General features: G+C 40.6%; 1 protein-coding gene and 1 pseudogene across 5 annotated transcripts in view; both read left to right on the top strand.

The window, feature by feature from the left end:
• The window catches only part of smad1 (SMAD family member 1), a 145,941-nt gene that overhangs the window by 79,543 nt on the left and 40,722 nt on the right, over positions 1-25,676 (top strand). For 3 of the 5 annotated variants that reach the window (XM_080193244.1, XM_080193251.1, XM_080193256.1), the window contains 2 exons: positions 11,481-11,732; positions 18,977-19,099. In XM_080193244.1, coding sequence (XP_080049370.1) covers positions 11,481-11,732; positions 18,977-19,099 — 375 coding nt within the window. The remainder of the gene's footprint in view (positions 1-11,480; positions 11,733-18,976; positions 19,100-25,676) is intronic. The other 2 variants (XM_080193264.1, XM_080193271.1) reach the window with 2 other exon arrangements.
• Positions 20,089-20,205, top strand: LOC145350970 (5S ribosomal RNA; annotated as a pseudogene).

Here is a 25,676-nt window from a genome sequence, read left to right on the forward strand (position 1 = left end):
CTCAATCAGAAACTAGGGTCTTAAATTTAAACAAAGGAAATTATGAAGATGTGAGGGGCAAATTGGTTACGGTGAATTGGGCAACTCTATTAAAAGATATAATGGTAAGCGCGCAGTGTCAAAGGTTTAAAGAATTAATACATGGTTTGCAACAAAATTACGTTCTTCAATGCACAAAAACCCGAAAGAAAGTCCTAACAGTGGCTGAAGAAAGAAATTGAGGATTACCTTGATATTAGACCAAAGCAAGGGACATGTAAAGTTGCCAAAAATTAGTACACTGAAGGGTTGGAAGCATTTTGCAATTGTTCACCAAGAAAAAAAGTTAAGAGCAAAATAGAATGAGTAAACTAGCAAGAAACATAAAAATGGGCTGTTAATACTCCTATAGGTAGGAAAAAGGGCAAGATTAGCAAAAACAAATATGGGTCCACTACAGCTGGAGTCAGGAGAATTTATAATGGGACTTAAGGAAATGGCAACGATACTTTGGGCTGAATTTTCCCATCCCGCCACCCAAGATTGGAGTTGGGAGAAAAAATTAGTTGGACTACTTAAAGGTCCATTAACCTCGGGTGAGAGTTTTTGGTTTTGGGGCACGTGACTGGAAAAACCAGCACTTTGTTTCTGTCTTCTTGGAAGTGAAAAATCTAAAAACGTCCTTGAAGTAATGGCAGATCAAGAGATTAGTGTAAACAAGGAAATACATACTTTTAGCTTGACACCAATTTAGGCAAAAGGTTAGAATCTATAATAAGAAATTGACACTATGACGCATTGAAAGTAATAGTTCAATTGAGCAGAATCAACATGGAGTTATAAAAGGGAAATTTTCAGGATGTAACTAGCCAAGTGTAATAGGCAAAGGGATACCAGTAGATGTGATATATCTAGATTTTCAGAAACCTATTGATAAGGTCCCACACCAAAGGTTAGTAAACATAATTAGAGTGCATAGGACTGGGGGCAATATGCTGGCATGAATTGAGAGCTGGTTAATGAATGAGTCATTTTTCAGGTAGGCAGGCTGTGGGTAACTCTGGGTTCTTGCAAGAATCAGTGTTTGGGTCCCAGCTCTTCACATTCTACATCAATGATTTGGATGAGGCGATTAAAGGTAACCCAAGTCTGCAGATGACACCAAACTAGGTTGGAAATTAAGAGTTACAGGGAATATGCAAAAATTAAGCAAAATAAATACAACCTGGAGAAATATAAGGTGGTCTACTTTGGTAGAAAAAACTGAAATAGAGTAATTCTTAAATGGTAAATGGCTGGAAATTGTTGAACTTCAAAAGGACGTGGGTGTCCTTGTTCATTAGTCATTGAAAGCTAACATACAGGCACCGTAAGCAATTAAGGCAGATGGTCTCCTTCACTACAAGACGTTTCAAGTACTGAGCAAAGATATCTCATTGCAATTATAGAAAACCTTGATGCAACCACACTGCAGTATTTGATGCAATTTTGAGTTAATTACCCAAGGAAAGATGTACTTGCCATACAGGGAATGCAACAAAGGTTCACTAATTCCTGGATGGAGGGACTGTCCTATGAGGAAAGATTAAATAGACTTGTCTTTATTCCCTGAGGTTTAGAAGAACAAAGGTGATGTCATTCAAACATGCATTTAAAATTCTTGCAGGGCTTGACAGGACAGATGCCGAAAGGATGTTACCCTTGGCTGGGACATCTAGAACTAGGGGACAAAGTCTCAGAGTAAGGGGCAGGTTAGTCAGGATGGATGATGCAGAGTTTATTCACTCAAGGTGGTGAATCTTTGGAATTCTCTACCCTAGAAGAGATGCAGATGTTTTGTTGTTGAGTATCTGAGATTGATAGACTTCTGCATATTAAAAACATCAAGGGATAAGGGGCTAGAGCAGAAAAATGGTATTGAAGTAGAAGATCCGCCATGATCTAATTGAATGGTGGAATGGGCTTGAAGAGGTAAATGGCCTACTGCTCGTATTTCATATGTGGGATCAGGGGACAAGTGGCAGTCTGCAAAAAAAAACAATATGAGGCTAAAGGTACTTAGAGTAGCAGAATCATTTCTGGGAGCAGGATGTAGAGATTGTATCTTTCATCAACGTTGATTGCCTCGCTGCAAAGATCGATGACAACCTAACATATTAACAATTACTGGCAACCTATCCTTTGACACTGAAAACAGCAACAGGATTGCCATGGCCACAGCTGTCATGTCAAAGTAGTGTGTGGACCAACAGGAAACTAACCAAAACTACAAAGCTCTGTATGTACCAGGCTTGTGTTTCAACACCTGCCTTTATGGTCATGAGGCACAGACAAATTCCACAATTTAAAAAAAGTGGTTGAACAGCTTCCATCTTTGCTGCATGAAATAAATGTTGGGCATATCCTGGGAAGACAGTGCTGAATATGTAAGTACACAAGTGTACAGGGATCTCTAGCATGTTCCCCTCTTGAGTCAATTGGCTGGATCACGTGAGCTAGGTGAATGATGCTTGCGCTCCCAAAGAAATGCTGTTTGGGAAGCTTGCTGTTAGGACAAGACAACAGGTCGCCCACGTCTGCAAACAAGGATGTCTGCAAGTGCGATTTCAGGATGACCAGGATTAGAGTTGATGAGTGGAAATTTCTCACTGCTGACCTGAGTGCTTGGAGCAAGCAGTCAGGAAAAATGTGGGAAAAAGTAGAGGACAAAAGAGCCTGCCACACTCAAATTGATCTCTCTAGGCACAATCCATGGATGTAGCCCATCAGCTCCCAAGGCAAGCAGATGCAAATAATATATAAATGCTGGGACCAGTTTGCCATTTTACATGAATGATTTAGCCTCTGGAATCAGAAGTACAATTTTGCATTTTGCAGATTGTATCAAATTGCAGGTTAATTGGAAGTTGCGACAAAGTAGAAGACCACCGTAACACAAATTTTGTGGTCAGTGGTAATAGAATGATGCTCACCAGCCATTACGCTTATAGCTGTCCACAGATTTTTATTAGGCTTTTGTGTGGCAACTTGAAGTCATCCGTAGTACACTTGAGGTTATGTCCTCTTGTTCTGGATGACCCTCCAAAGGAAATTGGATAGATGGTGAAAATCTATCAAATTCTTGAATCGTCTTAAATGGCCCACTTATGGCTCTCATCAAAGCCATCATTTGTTTCCTGAGATGGGGTGACCAGAATCAGCAAGTTATTGCACTAATGCCTAATGCAGAGAGAACATTTTCAGTTTAGGGACCAATTTACATTGCATTGCTGGGAACTGTGATAATGCCAGTAGTGTGTGGTAGGTTAAGTCTTTTGATCAAATTAATTTACTGTTTGGCTTTCTACATTCTGAGTTTTGTGTTGAACAAGTTTAAAGTTGTACCCAATACTAAAAATGTTATCCAGCTTTTGCATCCATTTAGTGGTGAATTTCACATCAATCTGGAGTTCATACTGCAGGCTCATAGGGGAAAGATATGCATTAACTCACTATGCATCAATGATGTATTAATGAGCATCTATTTTTTCTTTTAATTTTATGTTGCCTTTGAAGATATGAAACTTGGTTTCCTTTTGAGATACAGTGTGCACATCTGATCAGTTTAAAATGTATTCAAGTTATATGAATAAAGGAGGAAGGTTGGCTTGGGGCCTGATAGTCTATTGCTGATAGGAGTGCCGACTCATAACATTAATCAGCATTACTCATCCACTCTCATACTAATTTTTGTATTGATATTTTATTACTTTAGCTGCTGTTCCTTGCACAGACTCCAGATTGATTTTTCTGACTGTGGTAAAGAAATAATGGACTGATTGCAATAGGTGAGATGAGCATCAGCTTGATTAGTTACAATTCTGTTGTGGACTTGGGTAGGCAAGGGATAACACAGATTTGCGGACGAATGAATGCAGTCATAGATGATTTGGCATTCTGTCCAGTTGAGCAGAGGATAAAGGATATTTGTAATTGTGGACAGTCAGCTATTTTGATGCAGTCAAAGATTAAAAAGCATCCTGTTTTTGTTCAAGGGCACACAATGACATCAATCTTTTTTTAAATGACTCCGGTACTTCATTGTGTACATGTGTATCCTGTAAAACTGGCAATTTTTTGTTAATTTTGAATTTTAAACTATTTGATCCTTACCCTTTAAACGTTTGGTGAGGTATGAAAAGATCAGCCTTTCAGATAGCTCACCCTCTGCCTGTTCTTTTAATGGAACGTTTGTAAACAAGCCACCGGTCCTGTTGGCTAGTGGTGGTGCATACATGGAGGGACTCTGGGAAACTTAATAAATTCCTTGAATGAGAAAATCACTGAAAGCAAAGATTGTTTGGGAATGTCATTTGACAGTATTTCCTAACTAGGTTGCTTGAAACCATGGGGTTCAGTAAAATTTAGCCAGGGCTTCTGCAGTGGATCTGTCTATTTAAATTTGAAAGAAGCTGCCCTTCAAACTTGTCCAATCGAAAGTGGTATTTTCATTTTGTTGGCTGCTGATAAGCTGACTATACACTGAGAAGCTGGCCTCTGATTGGGTGAGCTGAATTAGTGGCAAATTCAGTCAGCAGCAAAGTCAGGGCAAGAGCGAAGGTCTTGATAGTGAGCAGGTAGTGAGCTAAGGTAGACTGCAGCTATGGGGCAGATGAGTGGCCAACTCTGAGGCCACAACAAGGTTTGATGGATGTAGCTGGGGGAAAGGGGGTAGGAGACTGGGAGTAGTAGGGGTTTGAATCCAAGGCTGACGGCACGTGACTCTAAGGCTTGGTGCTATGGGAGCACTCGTGGGATTAAGGCCGGGAGTATAGGGGCACAAGTGTGAGGCTGCGGAGATGGATACAGGAGCCAGAGACCCTGGAGACAGGTGAACTTGAGAGAGAGCGGTGGGTGCACAAGTCTGAGAGAGAGGGAGGTGTGTGTGGGCGTATGAGTCTTTGAGAGAGAGAGAGAGAGAGAGGGTGGGGGGGCAACAGGTGGGCGCTTGTGTCCTTGAGAAGATAGAGAGTAGTAGTTGCACAAGTCTGAGAAAGATGGGTATGGATGGGGTGTGGGTCTGAGAGAGAGATGTGGGCGTGGATGGGCACGCAAGTCAGAGAGGGGTGGGTGTGGGTGGACGCAAGTCCGAGAGAGAGAGAGATGGAAGCTGACAGGTGTGTGGATCTGAGAGAGGGGTGTGTGCTTGAGTCCGAGCACGCAATGGCTGTAGGTTGGTGTGCGAGTCTGTGAACAAGAGGGGGGGTGTGTGTGTGTGAGAGAGAGTTCCCCGAGCAGTGGGGATGGGTGCGGGTGGGCGTATGAGTCTAAGAAAGAGACATGGGTGCTGGTGGCTGCGAGCCCTAGAAAGGGAGGTGGGTGCAGATGGGCATGCAAATGTGAGAGCAGCACAGATGAGAGTGCAACTCCAAGCGAAAGAGAGATGGTTGCGAGTGGGTGCATGAGGCCGAGGAAAAAGTGAGGTAAGTGTGCGTGGGGATGCGAGTTCAAGAGAAAGACTGGTGAGATAGAGAGGGATAGATGCGGGTGGGTGCATGAGTCTGAGAGATGTAGGTGTGGTATGCATTCAGGTCTGATGGGTGCAAGTGGGTAGGTGGATCAGAGAGCAAGGGGTGGGGTGGGGGGGGGCGTTGCATGAGTAAGAGGGAGAAATGGGCATGATTGGACTTCTTTTGGGTGTAAATGTATGTTCAATGAATTTGTGAGCAAATGAAACAGTATCATTTCTTCCATTAAAAATGACGAGGTTTGACTGAAGTATTTGTTGAAAAATAGAAATTTTAATTATAATGTGTACATGAAAGAAATAGAAAAGTATTTTAACTGTGTTTTCACACAAAAGGTAAAAATTTTTTTTTTGTTGTTTATCTGTTCAACAACATAAGAATATTTCTTAGGGGTCTCATCAGTACTCTTTGATGAAAAGAGTATCTGTGGCTGGAAAAGTTTGGGAAACCTTGCCATATGCAATAGTACTGTACAGTAAATAAACCAAAGTAATTTTCAAAATGTAACAAATTCTCCTAAGAAGCCCACTAATGACAATGCCACTATGCTACCCAGTAGTATTGAGAGACAGAAAATGCTGCTATATTATTTGAAAGGTTTGTTTTTCTCCCTTTTGTAGCCAGAGGTTATGTAGATATCTCAAATACCGCTTTAATTTTGACTCTTCAGTCTTGGATTCACAAGACAGTTGTAGATAATTCATATGTACATGTTAGCAAAAGAAGGGAGTTTAAAGTTAAATGCCTTCTGGTTGTCTTATACTCAAGAAAGGCACTGCGTAAAAACATAAGAATTAGGAGCAGGAGTAGGCAATTCAGCCCCAATTCAGCCCCTTGAACCATTCAATACAATCATAGCTGATCTCATCTCAGCCTCACCTCCACCTTCCTGCCCACTCCCCATAACTCTCACTTCCACTATTAATTAAAATCTCAAATTTGTTTCGTATTCTGGTGTCTGATATACCCTGGGGTATAGAATTCCGCAGACTCTCAGCCCTTTGAGTGAAGTAATTCTTTCTCATTTATGTTTTAAATCTGCCACCTTAGCCTAAAACTATGGCCTCTCGTTCTAGAATGTCCACCAAGGGATGCATCTCTTTACATCTACTCTGTCAACCCCATTAGCATCTTATATGGCTCAGTTAGATTTCCTCACGTTCTTCTCAACTCCAGCAGCTAAACTGCACAATTTCTCTTCATAAGACAAGTTGTTAAACTCTTATTGAACCTTCTCTGAAGCACCTCTAATGCATTTACATTCTCCCTCAAACAAGGAGAGCAGAACTGTGTGCAGTACTCCAGATGTGATCTCGCAAATGTCCTAAACATTTGCAGCAATGTTTCCCTACTTTTGTACTGTATTTCATTAGCAATGAATTCTATTTGCCTTTCTTATTACCCGCTGCACCTGTGATTCATGCATGAGGGACATCCAAATTCCTCGACACCGAAACATTTTGAAGTTTCTCTCCATTTAGATGAGTTGCCATTTTATTCCTCCCACCAAAATGGATAACTTCTCACTTCATGTTAAAATCAAGTTGGCTTGATTTTGGCCCACTCACCTAAACTATCCACATCCATTTGTAAATTTCTTACTTCCTTATTTTAACTTGCTTTCCCACCCACTTTAGTGTCATCTGCAGATTAGGCAGTAGTACATTCTATCTCTGCATTTAAGTCATATTAATATAGATAGTTGGAGTCCAAAGACTGAACCCTGTGGCACACCATTAGTTAAAGCTTATCAATCAGAAAAGGACCTATTTTTATTCCCACTCCCTGCTTTCTGTTTATTAGAAAATCTTCTATCCAAGTTAATATATTACCTCCAACTCCATGGGATCTTGTCCTGTGTATTAACTTTTTATGCGGCACCTTATCAAATGCCTTTTGGAAGTCCAGAAACACTTCATCTACAGGAGCCCCATTATCCACTTTGCTTGTTACGTCTTCGAAGAACTCTAGCAAATTAGTTTGATATGATTTACCGTTCATAAAACCCTGCTGACTCTGATGAATTGTTTTGATTTTCCAAATGTCTCATTGCTACTTAATAGTCAATTTCAACAATTTCCCAACTACGGATGTTAAATTGAGTGATCTACAGTTTACTACTTTCTGCCTTTTCTCCCTTTTTGAACAGGGCATTACATTAGCCTTTTTCCAATCCATGAGAACCTTTCCAGAATCCAGGATTTTGAAATATTGGAACCAATGCTTACGCTATCTCTGCTGCCACTTCCTTTAAGATCCTAGGATGTAGGCCTTCAGGCTCTAGGGACTTGTCTGCCTTTAATTCCAATGCTCAGTACTCTTTAGTGATAATTGTTTTAAGTTCCACCTTTTTCAACAACTTCTGCAGTACCTGTTAATATTGGGATGGTTCAAGTGTCTTCCACTCTGAAAACTAAGACAAAATATTATTTGGTATCTCTGCCAGTTCTGTCTTCCCCATTATTAACTCACTAGTCTCATCCTCTAAGGGACCAATGGTGACTTTAGCTACTCTTCCTTTTTGCTGTCCCTTTTTCATGTTTTGGGCTAGATTCCTTTCAAAAATGACCATTGCCCTTTTTTTTATTATTTTTGTTAGTCTCAAAAGCTTCCCAATCTTCTAGCCTTCCACAAATCTTTGCAATATGGTATGTCTTAGTTTTTGCCTTTAAATTATCTTTAACTTCATTGCTTAGCCACAGATACATTTTCTCCCTCTTACAATCTTTCTTCCTCTCTGGAATATATTTTAGTTGGGAGGAATTGAATATCCCCTTAGATGTCTACCACTGTTTATCAACTGTTCTACCCTTCAGATCAAATTTGTCCTCATGCCTATGTAATTTACCTTAGTTTATCACCAGATTCACGTTTATTGCCCTCAAACTGACTTGATGCAATTAATGATCTTATAGTAAAAGATCCTATTACTTTAAGACCATTATTTAATTGAACCTCATTACATAATACTAAATACAAAGCAATCTGCTTCCAGGTTGGTTTCATAGCACATTGTTCCAAGAAACGATCTCTAATATGCTCTCTGAACTCTCCCACAAGGTTACCCTTGCCAGTGTCTTGATGCCTTATCATAGAACAGTATAGCACAGTGCAGGCCCTTCGGCCCTCAGTGTTGTGCCAAGCTATGTCTAAACTCAAGATCAAGCTGTCCCACTCCCTATGATTCTGATGTGGATGTTTCAAACTTGGATGATACAAAATTCTGGTTATCGTTCTTTGCTTTATTCTCCAGGGCAATATTTTGATTAGAGTTTACCTGCCTGGTTTGAACTGAAAAAAGCTGTTAATTCTTCAGTGCCTAATTCTCCCTGGCAATACCTCCACCAGAGTCCACATGCCAACCAAATCAACACACTCTTCTCTTGCAGAGAAAATAATTTTGTTCCTATTACTGTTGGTAATTTATTTAGAGCTGTCCTGATGAGCACAAGACGAAAGCTTTGACAGCATGTCTCTTTATTCAGAAATAGTCAAGTTCTGTACTACCAAATGCATTTGATAAGGTGCTACATAAAAGACTACTGTGTAAGATAGGAGCTCATGGTGTTGGAGGTAATATTCTGGCATGAATGGAGGATAGGCTAACTAACAGGAAGCAGTGAATAGCAATAAGGGAGCCTTTCTCAGGTTAGAAGGCAATAACCAATGGCATATTACAGGGTAGGATTGCAGCTCTTCACAATATAAATGATTTGGCGGAAGGAACAATGTACTGTGGCCAAATTTGCAGATGATGCAAAGGTGGGAGGGAAGACAGGTTGTAAGGAAGATACAAATAGCTGACAGAGATATTGACAGGTTAAGTGAATGGGCAGTAAATTGGCAAATGGAATTCAATATGGGAAAATGTTCACTCCGGAAGAAAGAATGAAAAGGTGGGTTATTATTTAAATAGAGAAAGATTGCAGAAAGCTACAGCACAAAGGTACTTGGGAATCCTTGCTAGCATACAGGTTGGCAAATCGAATGCTGACTTTTAAGGAGGCTGGAGTGTTGTCGCAACTGTACAATGCACTACTGAGGCCACATTTAGAATACTGTATACAATTTTAGCCCCCTCCCTGAAGGAAAGATATATTATCACTGGAGCCAGTACAGAGGAGATTTATTAGGGTGGACCTGGATACGAAGGAAACATGAAACAAGTTGGGTCTGTACTCATAGAATCCCTACATTGCAGGAGGACGCCATTGAGCGTGCACCGGTGACAATCTCACCCAGGCCCTATCCCCATATACTCCTTGAGTTCAGAAGAATGAGAGATGAAATGATTGAGACATTTAAGATTCTTCAGGGGGTTAGACATGGTAAATGTTGGGAGGATGTTTCCACTCATAAGAGAATGTAGGACAAGAGGGCATATTCACAGAATAAGGTGTTGCTCATTTAAGACAGATTTGAGGAAGAATTTCTTCTCTCACGGAGTGATGAATCATTGGAATTCTTTATCCCAGAAAGCTGTGGTGGCTGAATCCTTGAACATTTTGAAGGCTGAGATTGACGGGTTTTTAATCAGAAAGAGAATTAAGGATTATGGAGATAAGGCAGGAAAGTGGATTTAGCGAGTGTTAGCCATGATCTTTTTAAATGGTGGAGCAGGCTCGAGTGACCTATGTCCTATGGTCAAATGACTATGTGTATTTTAAAATATACCATGGAGTCAACACGTCTACAACAATGAAATTCACTCCCAGTTTCAGAGATTGATGGTGCCATTTAAAGCTTGAACGGAACAACAAAAATGATAGAGTGGGTAAAATGAAGGAAGATTTGTATTTATATAGCATTGCTGCAAGGAGAGACTTGTTACTGAAGCTTTTCACCCTGCACTCACCAGGGCAAACCCAAGAATACTAAAGAGTATACCTCAGCAGAACGGGTTTGGCACATTGCCTCTGGTCAGATGCTACTGTGGAGAAAGCAATGGGGAACTAATCTCCCCATGCTTCCAGGCAACTCAAAAAGGGTAGAAAGGTTGAAATAATCCTTTTGTTCGCAGAAGATTAGCCCCTGTATAGGAATGTTTGTTGTTTCAACAAGCATAAATGAGCCATTTTATGAGCTCTATTGATTATCTTAAATGGGTGTTAACATTGCTATTAGTGCACTCAGAATTGTTCAATAAGTGCTACTGAATCACAGAAGCACATCTAACAGTTGTTAGGACCAGGTGAGAAGTAATGAACTAGCTTCCCTCTATTCCAACTCCTCAGTTGGCCACAAACGGTTTGAGTTTCTTTTTCAAGAGGCGGTGTATACTTTTTCCAAATCGGAATGTATTAATTATTTATATAGTGAACAATAAGGAGACAATCAAATGTGGCTATTTTGAGTAAAAAAAATTAACCATGAAGAAAAAATAAGAACACACTGAATCCCTTGCACCCCTCCCCGGCAGCATACCCTCCACCCCCCGCACCCTCCTCCAATCTTCCCTCCTCGCTATCAGGGAAATTGGATTGCCGAACTTTGTTCAAATTCAAACCAAGCAGATAAGCCCTGACAAAAACATTGCCTTGCGGAAAGAACCGGGAATGACTGTTACCCAAGCCTTTTATTTAAAAAGGTGCACTGTTTGGGCATGTTCCTTCTGTCCACAAAGTTGTGCATCCTTTCCTTATGACAATGCGTGACCAATTAGAGTCAACCTGCCCGGTTTGAATTTGAACAGTCCTTGGCAGTTCACCGTTCCATGCTGCATTCTCCATTGCAATGTCTCCTCCAGAGTCCACTTGCCAATGAATCAACAGTCTTTTCCCATATAAATTGTTTTCTCCATAACTGCTAATAATTTCATGTGAACTGCCCTGATGCAAGCAAAACAAAAATATTTGACAGTATGTCTCTTGTTTTTCAGTATACCATTTGTTCAGGCTCTGCATTTGTAAGTCTTTATTTTGCTAACCAACAAAACAGTTTTCATTGTTATGGAGCATTTTTACATTTTGTTTTCCTTCCTTCCTTCCATTCCAGTTCTTCCTCCCGTGTTGGTTCCAAGGCACAGTGAATTCAATCCGCAACATAGCCTACTTGCACAGTTTCGTAATTTGGGGCATAATGATCCTCCTATGCCACAAAATGCTGCCTTTCCAGTTTCCTTTCAGCAACCAAACACCCATCCGTTCCCCAACTCACCCAACAGAAGTTATCCCAGCTCCCCAGGAAGCAGTACATATCCTCATTCTCCAGCAAGCTCTGGACCAAGCAGCCCATTTCAGATGCCAGGTAAGAATAAAATTCTGCTATGTTGTAACAGTTTTTCGTCTCCATAGTGATATTACCTACCCAAATTACATCTAGCAAAAGTAGTTAATTTTTGTTGTGGAATTTTTTTCCTTTTACAAGACACTCTTCTTTTATCATGTTAAAGCAGTCTGTATATCTTTTTTTAGGAATTTTAGTGTTCAGCATAATTTTTGTTGAGGAATAACAAGGGCGTTGTGATGTGGTGAGAGGAGAACAAAGCAAATAATCGATCTGACTCTCTTGATACAGAAATGAGTTATGGCCATTTCTTTAGAACAGTAATGGGTGCTTAGAATTCACCGCCATGTGCAGATGTATAGTACTGTAATCACATTCTAGAATAAACTGGTCTGTTCCCAATAAATGGAACATAGCATTTGATTGATTGTTACGCTAGGCTTGTCAGGTGCAATTGATTGCATGCTTCCTCTTGTGAAAAGAAAACAGACTGATTTGATCAAAACTGCAGTCATAATGGTTTCCTTCACTGAAATTGATTCTAGGAGGGAGAGCTCGTAGTTTATAACTCAAGAGCAAGATAGAAGCAGTGATTATAGAGATGAACTATTAGTTATCATAGAATCCCTACAGTGCAGAAGGAGGCCATTCAGGCATCAAATTGGCACTGACTCAGCATTTTACCCAGATGGAGCCAGTACTTGATTGACAGGCAGTCAGCTATAAGAGAAATACATTGAAGCCATGAGAGCGACATTAAGGTGAAGCTATTGAATGCTCTTAAATAAATTTTAATGAGCAGCTCATTGTCTAATTTAAAGCTTGCAGTTTTTACTTAAATACATTTTCAGTACTTTGAAGCAGGTTTTTAAAGTTTAGTTCAAAGTGAATCAAGCATGGAGAAATAAATTTATCTACACAAATAGCACAGATTATGTCACAATCTATATTGGGAAGTTAAACCTATGTTTCGGTTTTACTATTTCTACATCCTCCTTTTAGAAACAACTAAGCTGTTTATTGCAAGGTCATAAGCTAGATGCATACAAGACCATTTAACCCATAACAGCACCCCCCCCCCCCCCCCCCCCCCCCACACACACACACACACACACACACACACACACACACACACACACACACAGCATCCAGTTGTCAAATTCTTCCATTGTTATCCTCCACGGTCTAACCCGGAAGTACATTTCATGTGTGAAATTACCTTGTGAAATTAAACCCTGATATGGGCCCAAATTTCCTCCTTTGCAGTTCAATCTTTTTCTTACCTTTGTTCTACCATTGTGAATTGATTTTTGGTACTGAATTTACTTTTCCCCCATTCAGTGTTTGCATACCTCTGAAATCTCTCTCACTTGGCTGTATTCAGATTTTTCCACTTGTTTTTCAAAACTCAATAATTTGTTGCTGGGGTTACATAGAATCTAGAGTATGGAAATGGACCATCCAACCCAACTGATCTCTGCCAGCGGTTTAAAAAAGTGTAATCTTCCCTACCTATGAACTCTTTCCATCCCTCCCCCACATCCCATTGTTTCCCAACTCTCATGTATTAATGTGTCAGTGCCATCTGCTGCAGCGTTTCCATTTAGCACCGAGTTCTGCATGCTTGCTGTTCTGTAAGCACAAATCTGCCAGAATTTTTACTGATGTTTGTGGTTACTTTATATTTATGCCCTCTTGTTCATGACTGAACCACAAGTAGAAACCGTTTCTAGACATCCATGCTATCAAACTGCTTCATAATATTTAAGATTTCTATCAGCCTTTAATATGTGTTGAGAGTTTTGTTTGATTTGGTATAACTATATAAAAACAAACATGCTGCAATGCAGTTTAGAAGCGGTGATCATGCAATCTGGCTCTTTGGTGGCATGCTGTCTTGTGTTATATGTACAATAAACAAATGACATAAAACAACTTAAAAAGGCACAAAACTTAGCAATTTATTGAAGACATCTGAGTCACAGTATGTATTCCCATCTACAATTCCCACTTACCTTTAGACTGTTACACATGGAACAAATTTAATGACTAACAGAATATGTTGTTGTAATGCTTTATCCCACTCCTAAGCCAGATCTTTTTAGCTTACCAGTAATAAGTGGACTGATGAGTCCTTCTTTGTTGGTGAATTAAGAAAATGAAAGGATTTGCATTTATATAGTGCACTTTATGACTGCTGGACATCACAAAGTACTTTCCAGCCAATTAAATAGTTTGAATTGTAACAACTGTAAAGTAGAAAACACTGAAGCCAATTTCTAAGGCTTTCTAAGGTTACATTCATTGATTAGGTCTCCAAAAGTTCCCTTTAAATAGTCTCAGTGGATTATAAATGTGCATAAATGTTCACCTGAGAGGGTAGATGGGACCTTGATTTAACATCTCATTTGAAAAATGCTACAGAGTCCTCTAAGCATAGTACTAAATTGATGTAATGACATGTATTAGCGGGAAATAAACAAGCAGTGACATTGCCTAATAATCTAACTGTTTGAAATAAAATATGTCCAGATCATTTTTCTATTCTTCCTGTTTACCATCACCCCTTCCTTATTCTGCATTGCTTACACCAAGAAAACTACAGAAACAATGAAGCCATTTTCACAATTTTCTTGGTTTGTTCCTACTTCTGTACACAAAGTTTGGCTCGTAGTTATAATGTAACCTTGCTTGCTATTTCCTCCCTTTGCTACTCTTGTTTTTCTTTGCTTCTCCATCTCTTGCCCTGTCAACCTGTGTTACAACGCTAGCAACCTGCAGTCATATATCTGGAAGGGTGAAGAGATGGAAACTAAGATTTTATTTTCGGGAAACAGGCAGTGCATTCATCAAGTTAGGTGTGCTTTTTGCCCAGTCCAGGAAGATATTCTATCTAAGTGGGGGGACAATAGGGCTGGGAATTAGTCTTGACACCTTAGGATGTGTGGTCTTGATGACTTTGCAGTGATGTCTGCTGGAAAGTATAATGGGCATTGAGATTGCAGTTGATCACAACTGAACAAACAGCCATAGAGTTGTAGAGATTTACAGCATGGAAACAAGTTCTTCGGCCCAACTTGTCCATGCTGCCTTGTTTCCTAATGACTGAGCTAGTCCCAATTGCCAGCATTTGGCCCATATCCCTTGATAGCCGTCTTACTCATTTAACCTATGGTGTCGAAATTTGCTGATGACACCAAGATTGGTGGAACGGCAAATTGTGCGGAGGGTGGGGAGAGTCTGCAGAAGGATCTAGATAGGCTGGGCGAATGGGCCAGGAACTGGCAAATGGAATTTAATGTTGGCAAATGTGAGGTTGTCCACTTTGGTAGGAATAATGGTAGGAAGGACTATTATTTACATGGCAAAAAACTGCAGCATGCGACGGTGCAGAGGGACCTCGGGGTCCTTGTGCATGAGTCGCAAAAACCCAGCCTACAGGTGCAGCAGGTGGTCAGGAAGGCAAATGGGATGCTGGCCTTCATAGCGAGGGGGATTGAATATAAAAGTAGGGAGGTCTTGCTGCAGCTGTATAGGGCACTGGTGAGGCCGCAGCTGGAGTACTGTGTGCAGTTTTGGTTACCACACTTAACGCAAGGATATTTTGGCCTTGGAGGGAGTGCAGAGGAGGTTTACTAGGCTGATACTGGAGTTGAGAGGGTTGGGCTATGAGGAGAGGCTGAATAAACTAGGCTTGTACTCGTTAGAGTTTAGAAGAATGAGGGGAGATCTCATTGAGACATATAAGATGATGAATGGGATGGATAGGATAGAGGTGGAGAGGCTCTTCCCGCTCAGAAAGGACAGTAGGACTAGAGGGCACAGCCTCAAGATAAAGGAGGGGGGGGGGGGGTTGAGAATGGAGTTGAGGAGGAACTTCTTCACTCAAAGGGTGGTGAATCTCTGGAATTCTCTGTCCGTTGAAGTGGTGGAGGCTGCCTTGCTAAATATATTTAAGACGCAGGTTGATAGGTTTTTGATAGGCAAGGGGATTAAGGGTTATGGGGAGAGGGCGGGAATGTGGAACTGAGACATGACAGATCAGCCATGATCTTATTGAATGGCGGGGCAGGCTCGAGGGGCCAGATGACCTATTCCTGCTCCTATTTCTTATGTTCCACTCAGAATTAAATTTCAATGGACATTGTGGCGAAAAGATATTTGTTGAAGCTTTTCATCTTGAACTCATTGGGACAGATGCTAGAGTGCCAAATTTTAAAGGGAAAAGCAAATTATCATGCCGGAGAAGAGAGGTGCTAATTGGTTAACAAGTTGTCTTTGATTAGTTGAGGTGTTACCATGATAAATGCACCGGGGAGCTATTGTCCCCACTCTTTAGTTCATTCAGAAAAGGTGCAATGTTTGGGCACACTTGTTTTGCCTGTAGAGCAAAATGGACCCTGCAAATGAATATAGGTATTATCTAACAAGCCCAACTTAAATTGGTTGTGAGTATGAATAATACCAATCGCAGAATCATATCTAACAGTAGACATTGTGTTCTGAGTTTTCTAAGTACAGGTTATTTGAGTGCTAATTGTGAACAGCTGAAGGGGCGTGCTGTTTGATGCATTCTGCCAGTTGTTAAGACATACAGTTTATGTACTTGGCACTGAAATTCATATACTACATTACTCATTTGTGCAGCAGGCAGAGCATCTTTTTGGCTTGATGGCAGCAACCTGTAAGTAGGAGGCACTGCTTATGTTGCCATGCGCAGTAGCAGTGTGTAATTATGAGCTTCAGTTGGTGCTCAAATGTCTGCAATACATTACCTTTCCAAGGTAATTTGAGGTTGGCTGGTCATTTCTCAAGTCTGAAAGTGACAGCCTTGGACCCATTCATGAGTATGCAGGGTACTCAGTAAGCAGTGATCTGATCATTATCTTGTAAGATAGTTTTGATGCACCCTGTTACGGTGTCAGGTTTTACACAATGAGCAAATTGCTAACTTTCTATTTACAAGAATGCTGATAAGGCCAATTTTGTAGCATGAGGAGCTGTAGGAATTCCAAGGCATATATTGACCAGTGAAGGTAGGCTTGAGGTACACAGTAGTACAGAACCCACTGATGGATTTTTTAACTGGAACATCAAGGAAAGGAAGCTGATTAGATTGCTCCATTTCAAAGGTGACCTTGAGTGTAGATTGGAGCATATTAAAGTGTGTAAGTTTTTATGTGCAACTGCATATTCAAGTATAGCAAACATATAATCTATGTATCGGAAACACGCAAAGGGTAGGAGATGAGGGATCGTTCCATCGAAAACATTTTTATTGTGGCATACCATAAAAATTAAAACGAGAACAGACCTTGCAAAGGAACCAGTGGGAACACCACTTATTTGGGTGTATGTGGTTTATTAAAGCTGAATGCGACTGTACAAGTTGCTGAGTTCCTAAGTTCAATGAATAAAGATTAGAATATTGCAACGTGTCTAGATTGCCAAATGTCCGTGACTTTTTTTAAACAGGACGTTCGAGGATCGGCTCACAATGTTGAACAGGCATTTCTGTTGATATGCAGATCGCATGTAGCCTTCACAAAATTGAAGGAATCCTTCACTGTACTCGAACAATCTGTGTTTGCGAAACTCACATATTATCTAACATCAGATGTGATTCCACAGTAGAGCAGCATTTATTAAGATGCAGTAGCGGCTAATTTAAGATTATCAGTTGGGCTCACAATGTAGATCACACACGTTTGCTAGAAGCCCCAAATGCAGAGTTTTGTCCTTGCAAGTAAAAGGAATATATGCAGACATTACACCTTTTTAGCATAAATAAAAGCATGGGGACAAAAGCTCCTTGGTGTGTTTGCTGTGATAATGCCTTGACCAATCTGAGCCAACTTGCCCACTTTTCTAATGTAGGATAAATTATTGCTTCTTTGAAATTTGGCATTCTTGCAACTGTCCTAATGAGTGCAAGATGAAAAGCTTTGACAACGTCTTTTTTTTCCAACAATACTCCCAAATCCTGTATTACCAAGGGTATCATTATAGTAATTAAAATACTTTATGTAATGTATTCCAGTAAAATAGGATAAAATAGAATCCCCTATAATGCAGAAGGGGGCCATTCGGCCTATCGAGTCTGCACATAGACCACAATCCCACCTGGGTCCTAGCCTCATAACCCCATGTATTTATCCTACCTAGTCCCCCTGACAAGGGACAATTTAGCATGGTCAATCCACCTAATCTGCAAACCTTGGGAGTGTGAGAGGAACCCGGAGCACCCGGACGAAACCCACACAGACATGGGGGAGAATGTGCTAACTCCACACAGGCAGCGACATAAGCCAGGAATTGAACCCAGATCCGTGGCACTGTGAGGTAGCAGTGCTAGCCACTATGCCGTAGATTCCTGCGAACTCCTCATTCCCCTGTTCTGTCAGCCCTTTTGTTCAGTAAAAAGTCTGACAACACCAGGTTTTAGTCCAACCTATTTATTTGATAATATACTCACAAGCTTTCGAGGGACACCCTCTTCGTCAGGTGAATGGAGAGTTCTGGCCTCAGACAGAGCATATAAAGCACAGACAGTTTAGAGATTCCTGATTAGAATGCGAATCTTTACACCTAACCTGCTGTTCAAGACCTGAAGTGGCTGATAATGTGAGTGGAAGGAGCACTGATCACAGTTTAAAGAGATGTGTATTGTCTCCAGACAGTACAGTAAGTGAGGTTTTGCAAACCCAGGCAAGTCACGGGGGTTACAGATAGTGCGACATGAACCCAAGATCCCTGTTGAGACCGTCCTCATGTGTGCGGAACTTGGCTGACGAAGAGGGTGTCCCTCGAAAGCTTGTGAGTATGTTATCAAATAAATAGGTTGGACTAAAACCTGGTGTTGTCAGACTTTTTACTGTGTTTACGCCAGTCCAACGCCGGCATACCCACATCAGCCCTTTTGTTGTCATCTTTAAATTTGCTTGGCTAGCACTTAAGTCCAATTCATTGTACATTAGACTAACTATGGCCCCAAGTTTACCACACTGCACTTGATAGTCCTTTCCCACCCCATTCATATAACTGTACTCCTCTTAAGTATTCAGTACTTATCCTTTTAAGCAATTTATATATCTTTCAACTTTTATTCAGAATTCCCACCAAAGTAAGTTTAACTTCAGATTTAAAATTGAATATTTTTTGAATTATGTGCCTACATCATTTGCATTTTTTTAAGAGCTACTTGCTTTGATTTGAAGCTACTTATCATTCAATACAGTTGCCATTTTGTTGTTGTCTGTCTATAGCAGATACCCCTCCTCCTGCATATATGCCTCCAGATGATCAGATGACGCAAGACAGTTCACAGCCCATGGATACATCAAATATTCTTATTCCTACAATACCACCAAATATAACCAACAGAGCAGGTAATGTGTGGAAACTGTAAACCAAGAACTGAAAATAAAATAACTTGCAGTGCTTTGTATTTCATGAATATAAAATGTGTAGATTGGAAAGTTTGTGGTAGTTATCAATTTAGAAGGCTGACTGTGGGATGGTGATTAGTGATCCCTTTTGGATGTATATCTTATAATACAAATCAATTTGGAGCTATTTCTTGTTCTGAAGTCTTTCACTAATCTACCTGAAAGTCTAAAGTAGCTCATTTATTCTTCTAGTTTATTTTTCTTTAAATGCCTATTTGGTGAATGCTGCATGATTTTTTTTTCAAGAAGTGAAGTATCAATATATTTTCCCCAAAGACTTCATAATTTGACCTGGGTATTTTTGATTCTTCAACTACATTTAGCTCATCTGAACCCAGACAGCACTGAGACCACTCCAGCTGATAATCATCTTGATCTAGAGTGAGGGAGTGTATCAAACAGGAGTTCTACTGTTTGAATCAGTAACTTCCATTCAGAAGTTTGCAGAAAAAAGGGTAGAATTGAGTTTGACCTTTAATTTTCTCCTATTCTGCTGGTGCTCCCTCCAGAGTTGCACTGTAAGAATGGGTTTGGATCAGGAGAGCAAATGGATACCCATATGGTTCTATATTTAAATTTGATGATCTGATTAGTGTTTGTATCCAATTTAATGGTTTTAAAAATGATGGTGACAGCATATTTGTTGCCCTGAGATGATGATGGATTGGCTTCTCCTTGAACTGCTGGTGTTTTTGTGAGGTGATGCTCCTATATTGTGGAACGATGCCGGCGTTGGACTGGGGTAAACACAATAAGAAGTCTCTCAACACCAGGTTAAAGTCCAACAGACTTTTTAACCTACTTCTTACTGTGCTTACCCCAGTTCAACACTGGCATCTCCACATCAAGGATGTGGAATTCCAGGGCATTGAATCATTTGCACTGTCTCAATATTGGTCCAGCTATTGAAGGTGAACTTAATGATTCGTTTTTATGGCCATACTAGTCTGAAAATGCCCGATCTCATCTGATCTCAGAAGCTAAGCAGACTCAGGCTTGGTTAGTACTTGATGGGAGACTGCCTGGGAATACCAATGTAGTGGGCTATGGTCGAGTGATCTAAGGGGCTGGATTTAGGCTGGAGTCTCTATGGAAGTGTGGGTTCAAATCCCACCAAAGGTGCTTTGGTCATTTCAATCTGTTGAACGAACTTTTCCTTGAGAGGTTCAAGGCAACAGGCATTTGCAAAGTGGTATTTTTGTCAAAGGCTGCAGTAGTCTGAAACGCCCGATCTCATCTGATCTTGGAAGCTAAGCAGATTCGGGCCTGGTTAGTACTTGAAAAAGAAAACGTCCTGTCTTGACCCAGTGATGCCCCTTGACATGTCCTGTCCGGAAACAATACACATCTCTTTAACCTGTGCTTAATGCTCTCTCTGCTCACGTTGCCTGTACCTTTTGAGACTTGATTACCTATAAAGACTCGCATTCCAACCATTATTTTGTAAATTGAGTTTGTGTATTTATATGCCCTGTTTGTGAACAAAACTCCCACTCACCTGACGAAGGAGCAGTGAGTGCTCCGAATTCTAGTGGCTTTTGCTACCAAATAAACCTGTTGGACTTTAACCTAGTGTTGTGAGACTTCTTGTTGTGTTTATCCCAGTCCGACACCAACATCTCCATATCATGACTACAGGGGATGTCGCAGAGAATTGGAAAATAGCCAATGTTGTTCCTTAAAGAAGGGTAGCAAGAGTAATCCAGGTACTTACAGGCCGGTGAGCTTTATATCAGTGGTAGGGAAATTATTGGAGAGGACCCTTTGAGACAGGATTTATTCCCACTTGGAAATAAGTGGATGTGTTAGTGAGAGGCAACATGGTTTTGTGAAAGGGAGGCCGTGTCTCTCGAAGTTGATCGAGTTTTTTGAGAAAGTGACAAAGATGATGATAAGAGTAGAGCAGTGGATGTTGTCTACATGGACTTCAGTAAGGCTTTTTCAAGGTCCCTCATGGCAGACTGGTGCAGAAGGTAAAGTCGCATGGGATCAGAGATGAGCTGGCAAGGTAGATACAAAATTGGCTCCGTCAAAGAAGACAGAGGGTAGCAGTGGAAGAGTGCGTTTCTGAATGGAGGTCTGTGACAAGTGGCATTTCTCGGGGACCAGTGCTGGGACTTTGGAAGAAAATGTAACTGGTTTGATTACTAAGTTTGTGACGACACAAAGGTTGGTGAATTTGCAGATAGCGATGAGGATCATCAGAGGATACAGCAGGGATATAGATCAGATGGAGACTTGGGTGGAGAGATGGCAGATGAAGTTTAATCTGGACAGATATGAGGTAATGCATTTTGGAAGGTCTAATATTGATAGAAAATATACAGTAAATGGCAGAACCCTTCAGAGTATTGATAGGCAAAAGGATCAGGGTGTACAGGTACACAGGTCACTGAAAGTGGCAATGCAGGTGGAATACTTGCCTTTATCAGCTGGCATATTGAGTTTAAAAATTGGCAAGTCACGTTGCAGCTTTAGTTAGGCCGAACTTGGAATATAGTGTTCAATTCTGGTTGCCACACCACCAGAAGGATGTGGAGGCTTTGGAGAGAATACAGAAAAGATTTACCAGGATGTTGCTTGGTATGGAGGGCATTAGCTTTGAGAAGAGGTTGGAGAAACTTGGCTTGTTCTCACTGGAACGACTGAGGTTGAGGGAAGACCTGATAGAAGTCTACAAGATTGAGGGGCATGGACAGAGTGGATAGTCAGAAGCTTTTTCCCAGGGTGGAACAGTCAATTACTTGGGGGCACAGATTTAAGGTAGAGGGGCAAGGTTTAAAGGAGATGTACGAGCAGATTTTTTTACACAGAGTAGTGGGTGCCTGGAACTCGTTGCCACGGAGGTAGTGGAAGCGGAAGTGGATACGGTAGTGACTTTTAAGGGGCGTCTTGACAAATACATGAATAGAATGGGAATAGAGGGGTATGGTCCCCGGAAGGGTAGGGGGTTTTAGTTCAGTCAGGTAACTTGGTCACTGCAGGCTTGGAGGGCCAAAGGCCCTGTTCCTGTGCTGTAATTTTCTTTGTTCTAAGTGGAGCAAGTTTGAAAGTTGCTGTCTTAAGAAACTTGACAAGTTACTGCAGTCCATCTTGTAGATGGGCCAGTTTTGTATCCACCTTGCCAGCTCACCTCTGATCCCATGCAACTTCACATGTCGTAACCGCATAGGTGATGGATGGGATACCATTCAAGTAAATGGTCCTGGTGTTCAGTTTCTTAAGGTGTGTTGGAACTGTATTCATCCAAGTAAGTGAGGAACAGTCCATCATGCTATTGACTTGTAGATGGTGGGCAGAGTTTGAGGAATTAGGAGGTAAGTTACTGGCTGCAGAATTCTCAGTCTCTGACCTCTTTGTGTAGTCATGTTATTTATATGGCTGGTCTAGTTAAGTTTCTACTCAGTGGTAACACTCCTCAAGATGTTAACGGTGGGGGATTGTGATGATAATGTCTTTGAATGTGTTATGATGTGGAAGTGATTTTTTTCCTCTGTGCGATTTTGTGACCACCCAAAGGGATGTACCTCTCCTCATAATCTTGTATGAGTGTGTGTGAGTTGGTAGAAAGTTATTGGTTTTGGTAAATTAAAGCAGGATCTGACGCACTTTATCATGAACAATTAACAGTATTTTTTTTAAACTAGTGACAATTTTATTAAAACAATTAACAAACTGAAAAAAATCCCAATAGAATGCTGTTCGAATATTACAAGACTCATTCAGGAATACTGAAATAAAAATCATCATTACAGAAGTCACTCAAGTAAAATACAAACAGACGTCTTTGGAAATATCTTTCTGGGTTGGCATCTCTCCCTATTCTAATGGTAGTTTTACAAAGACATCGTGAAAGTACCCTCCTTCTGACTTAAGAGATGGCAAGCTTAATCTGCCAGTTATCCCCCCTTGTCCGAGTCTATGTACCTGGAATTACCTCAAAGTATTCCTGCAATTTGAGTGGCTTGAGGCTGTCAACAACCTTCACATTTGAATTCCATTGGTTCTGTGTCTTTGTGTGCTTGCTTTAAACTCAGTGGTCCAATTCAAAAGCCTGTTTTGGTTAGGTTGGAACACTGCCTGCTGGACTTTGCTACAATATTGCAAATACCTGCTTCTGCAGCCTGCCCTCTGCAATTTAAACATTTCAGCATTGAACCCAAAATCAGCTTTTCTCAGGCACTGACAAAATCAGCTTTTAGATGGACCTTGCCCTATTGTTTCCTCTTTAGTATTTTACATTTTTTATAGACATTCTGTACATCTCTGTAAATTCAACTTCATGGGGGAGGTTTTCTCTTGTTGGAGTGGTCATTCCCTGGCACTTGTGCAGCATTAATGTACTTGTTACTTATCAGTCCAAGCTTGAATGTTGTCCAGGCCTTGCTGCATATGGATACAACTGCTTCAGTACCTGGCTAATTATGAATGATACGGAACACCGCAGTCATCAGTGAAGATCCTTACTTCATACATTATGGTAGTGAGAGGATCATTGCTGAAGATGGTTAAGCCCTGGACAGTACCCTGAGGAAGTCCTGCATTGATGACCTGGGACTGAAATGATTGGCCTTCAACAAGCACAACCATTTTCCTTTGTGCTAGATATGGCTCTAACTGTTGGAGCGTTTCCCCCCGATTCCCATTGAATTCAGTTTTGCTAGGGCTATTTGATGCCACACTCAGTGAAATACTCCTTTGATGCCAAGGATAGTCGCACTCAACTCACCTCTGGAATTCAGCTCTTTTGTCCCTGTTTGGAACAAGTTTGTTATGAGGTCAGGTGTAGATGGCCCTGGTGAAACTCAAACAGACCCCAAGAGGACACTCTTAGAGTTTGAATTATGATGAAAAACTGGGAAAGTGTGGACTTGTCAGCCTTGAAAGGCATCTGAAAGATGGTCTTTGAGATGTACAAGTTTGTAAATAATTTGGAAAACAAAGTTGCCAAAATGGTTCAAAGGTTCAGTAGTTTAATTAAACTAGTACAGACAAGTGTCCAACTCAGATCAAGTTCTTCACATGGCTATCAACACATGGTATGAATTTCCATTTGATATAGTGGAAACAAAAACTTAAAATCATTAAAGCACCAATTCCTCACTTCAGGAGGAAAGACTTTAGAGTCATTTGTTAATTGTTACTCTTCTATAATAATGGCCAACCCTCATCTATAATAATCTTGAGGTCTTCTGGAAAACTTTTTGAAATTCTTACTTGAGTATGTCTTATTCAGTCTGAAGATAAGCATGCAGATGCAGCAGACGGTAAAGAAGACAAAGTGATACGTTGGCCTTCAGAGCAAGAGGATTTGAGTACAGGGATATCTTACACCATTTATACAGGGCCTTGGTGAAGCCACGTCTGGAATATTGTGTGAAGTTTTGGCCTCCTTACCTGAGGAAAGATTGTTCATGCTATAGAGGAAAAGTTTATTAGATTAATCCCTGGGATGGCGGGACTGACTTGTCTGGAGAGATTGAGTTAGTTTGGATTATATTTGCTGGAGTTCAGACGAAAGAGGGGGATCTCATAGAACCTTATAACATTCAAACGGGATAGATATAGGAAGGTTGCCCCTGACGGCAGGGGAATCCAGAACCAGAGGGTATAGTCTAAGGATAAGGGGTAAATCTTTTAAGACTGAGATGAGAAATTTCTTCTTGCAGAGAGTGGTAAACTTGTGGCATTCACTACCACAGAACAATTGACCAAAACATTGTATGTTTTTAAGAAGGAGTTAGCTTTATTTCTTAGGTTGCAAGGGATATCAAAGGATATTGGCGGGGGGGGGATATGGTGGGGAGGCAGGATCAGGTTATTGAGTTGGATGATCAGCCATGATCATACTGAATGTAAGAGCAGGTTGGAAGGGCTGAATAACCCACTCCTCCTATTTCCTATATTTCTCTGTGTCAACAGTGTAATGCTGATCACTTAGTTATTGGTGTGTGAACAATCACTGTCAGCAAAATGTTTTTATTTCCATGTCTTTTATTCTATGGAAATTGAATTAATCCACAACACAGCAGTATTACTGAACTTCATGTACTTGCATGAAGAGGAGCTTCTGTACAGTTTGACCAGTTATGTGCTTTGTGCAGCTATGTGCATTAAAGTCTCGGCATAATTTACCTTTGTCTCTCACATGATCTTTGCAACTAGGGAATACCACTTGCCTAAATTGTTTTTATTTGACCATGAATCTTTGCATCCCCCTCAGTCATGGCTTATTTAATCCATATACTTTTTTATATATAAAATTATGTATCAAATACTAAGGATATTATAGAGTACTATACTTGAATTAATCAAGGGAGTAATAATTCCTTGGTGACGTTCTTAATCCAGTGCTTCAAAACAAAAAGAATTCCAAAATAAGACCCATCTGCTACGTATGTGCTTTGCATTAATGCTCAATAAAAGCCACGCCCATCTGTGTCTATTATATATTCATCTTGCATCTACTTGTATTTCCGGTCTATGTCATTTATCGACAGCATCAGCTTTTTCTGTC

The sequence above is a fragment of the Carcharhinus amblyrhynchos genome, chromosome 1 (assembly GCF_965287045.1).
Source record: "Carcharhinus amblyrhynchos chromosome 1, sCarAmb.v2.hapA, whole genome shotgun sequence".
NCBI classification, from domain to species: domain Eukaryota; kingdom Metazoa; phylum Chordata; class Chondrichthyes; order Carcharhiniformes; family Carcharhinidae; genus Carcharhinus; species Carcharhinus amblyrhynchos.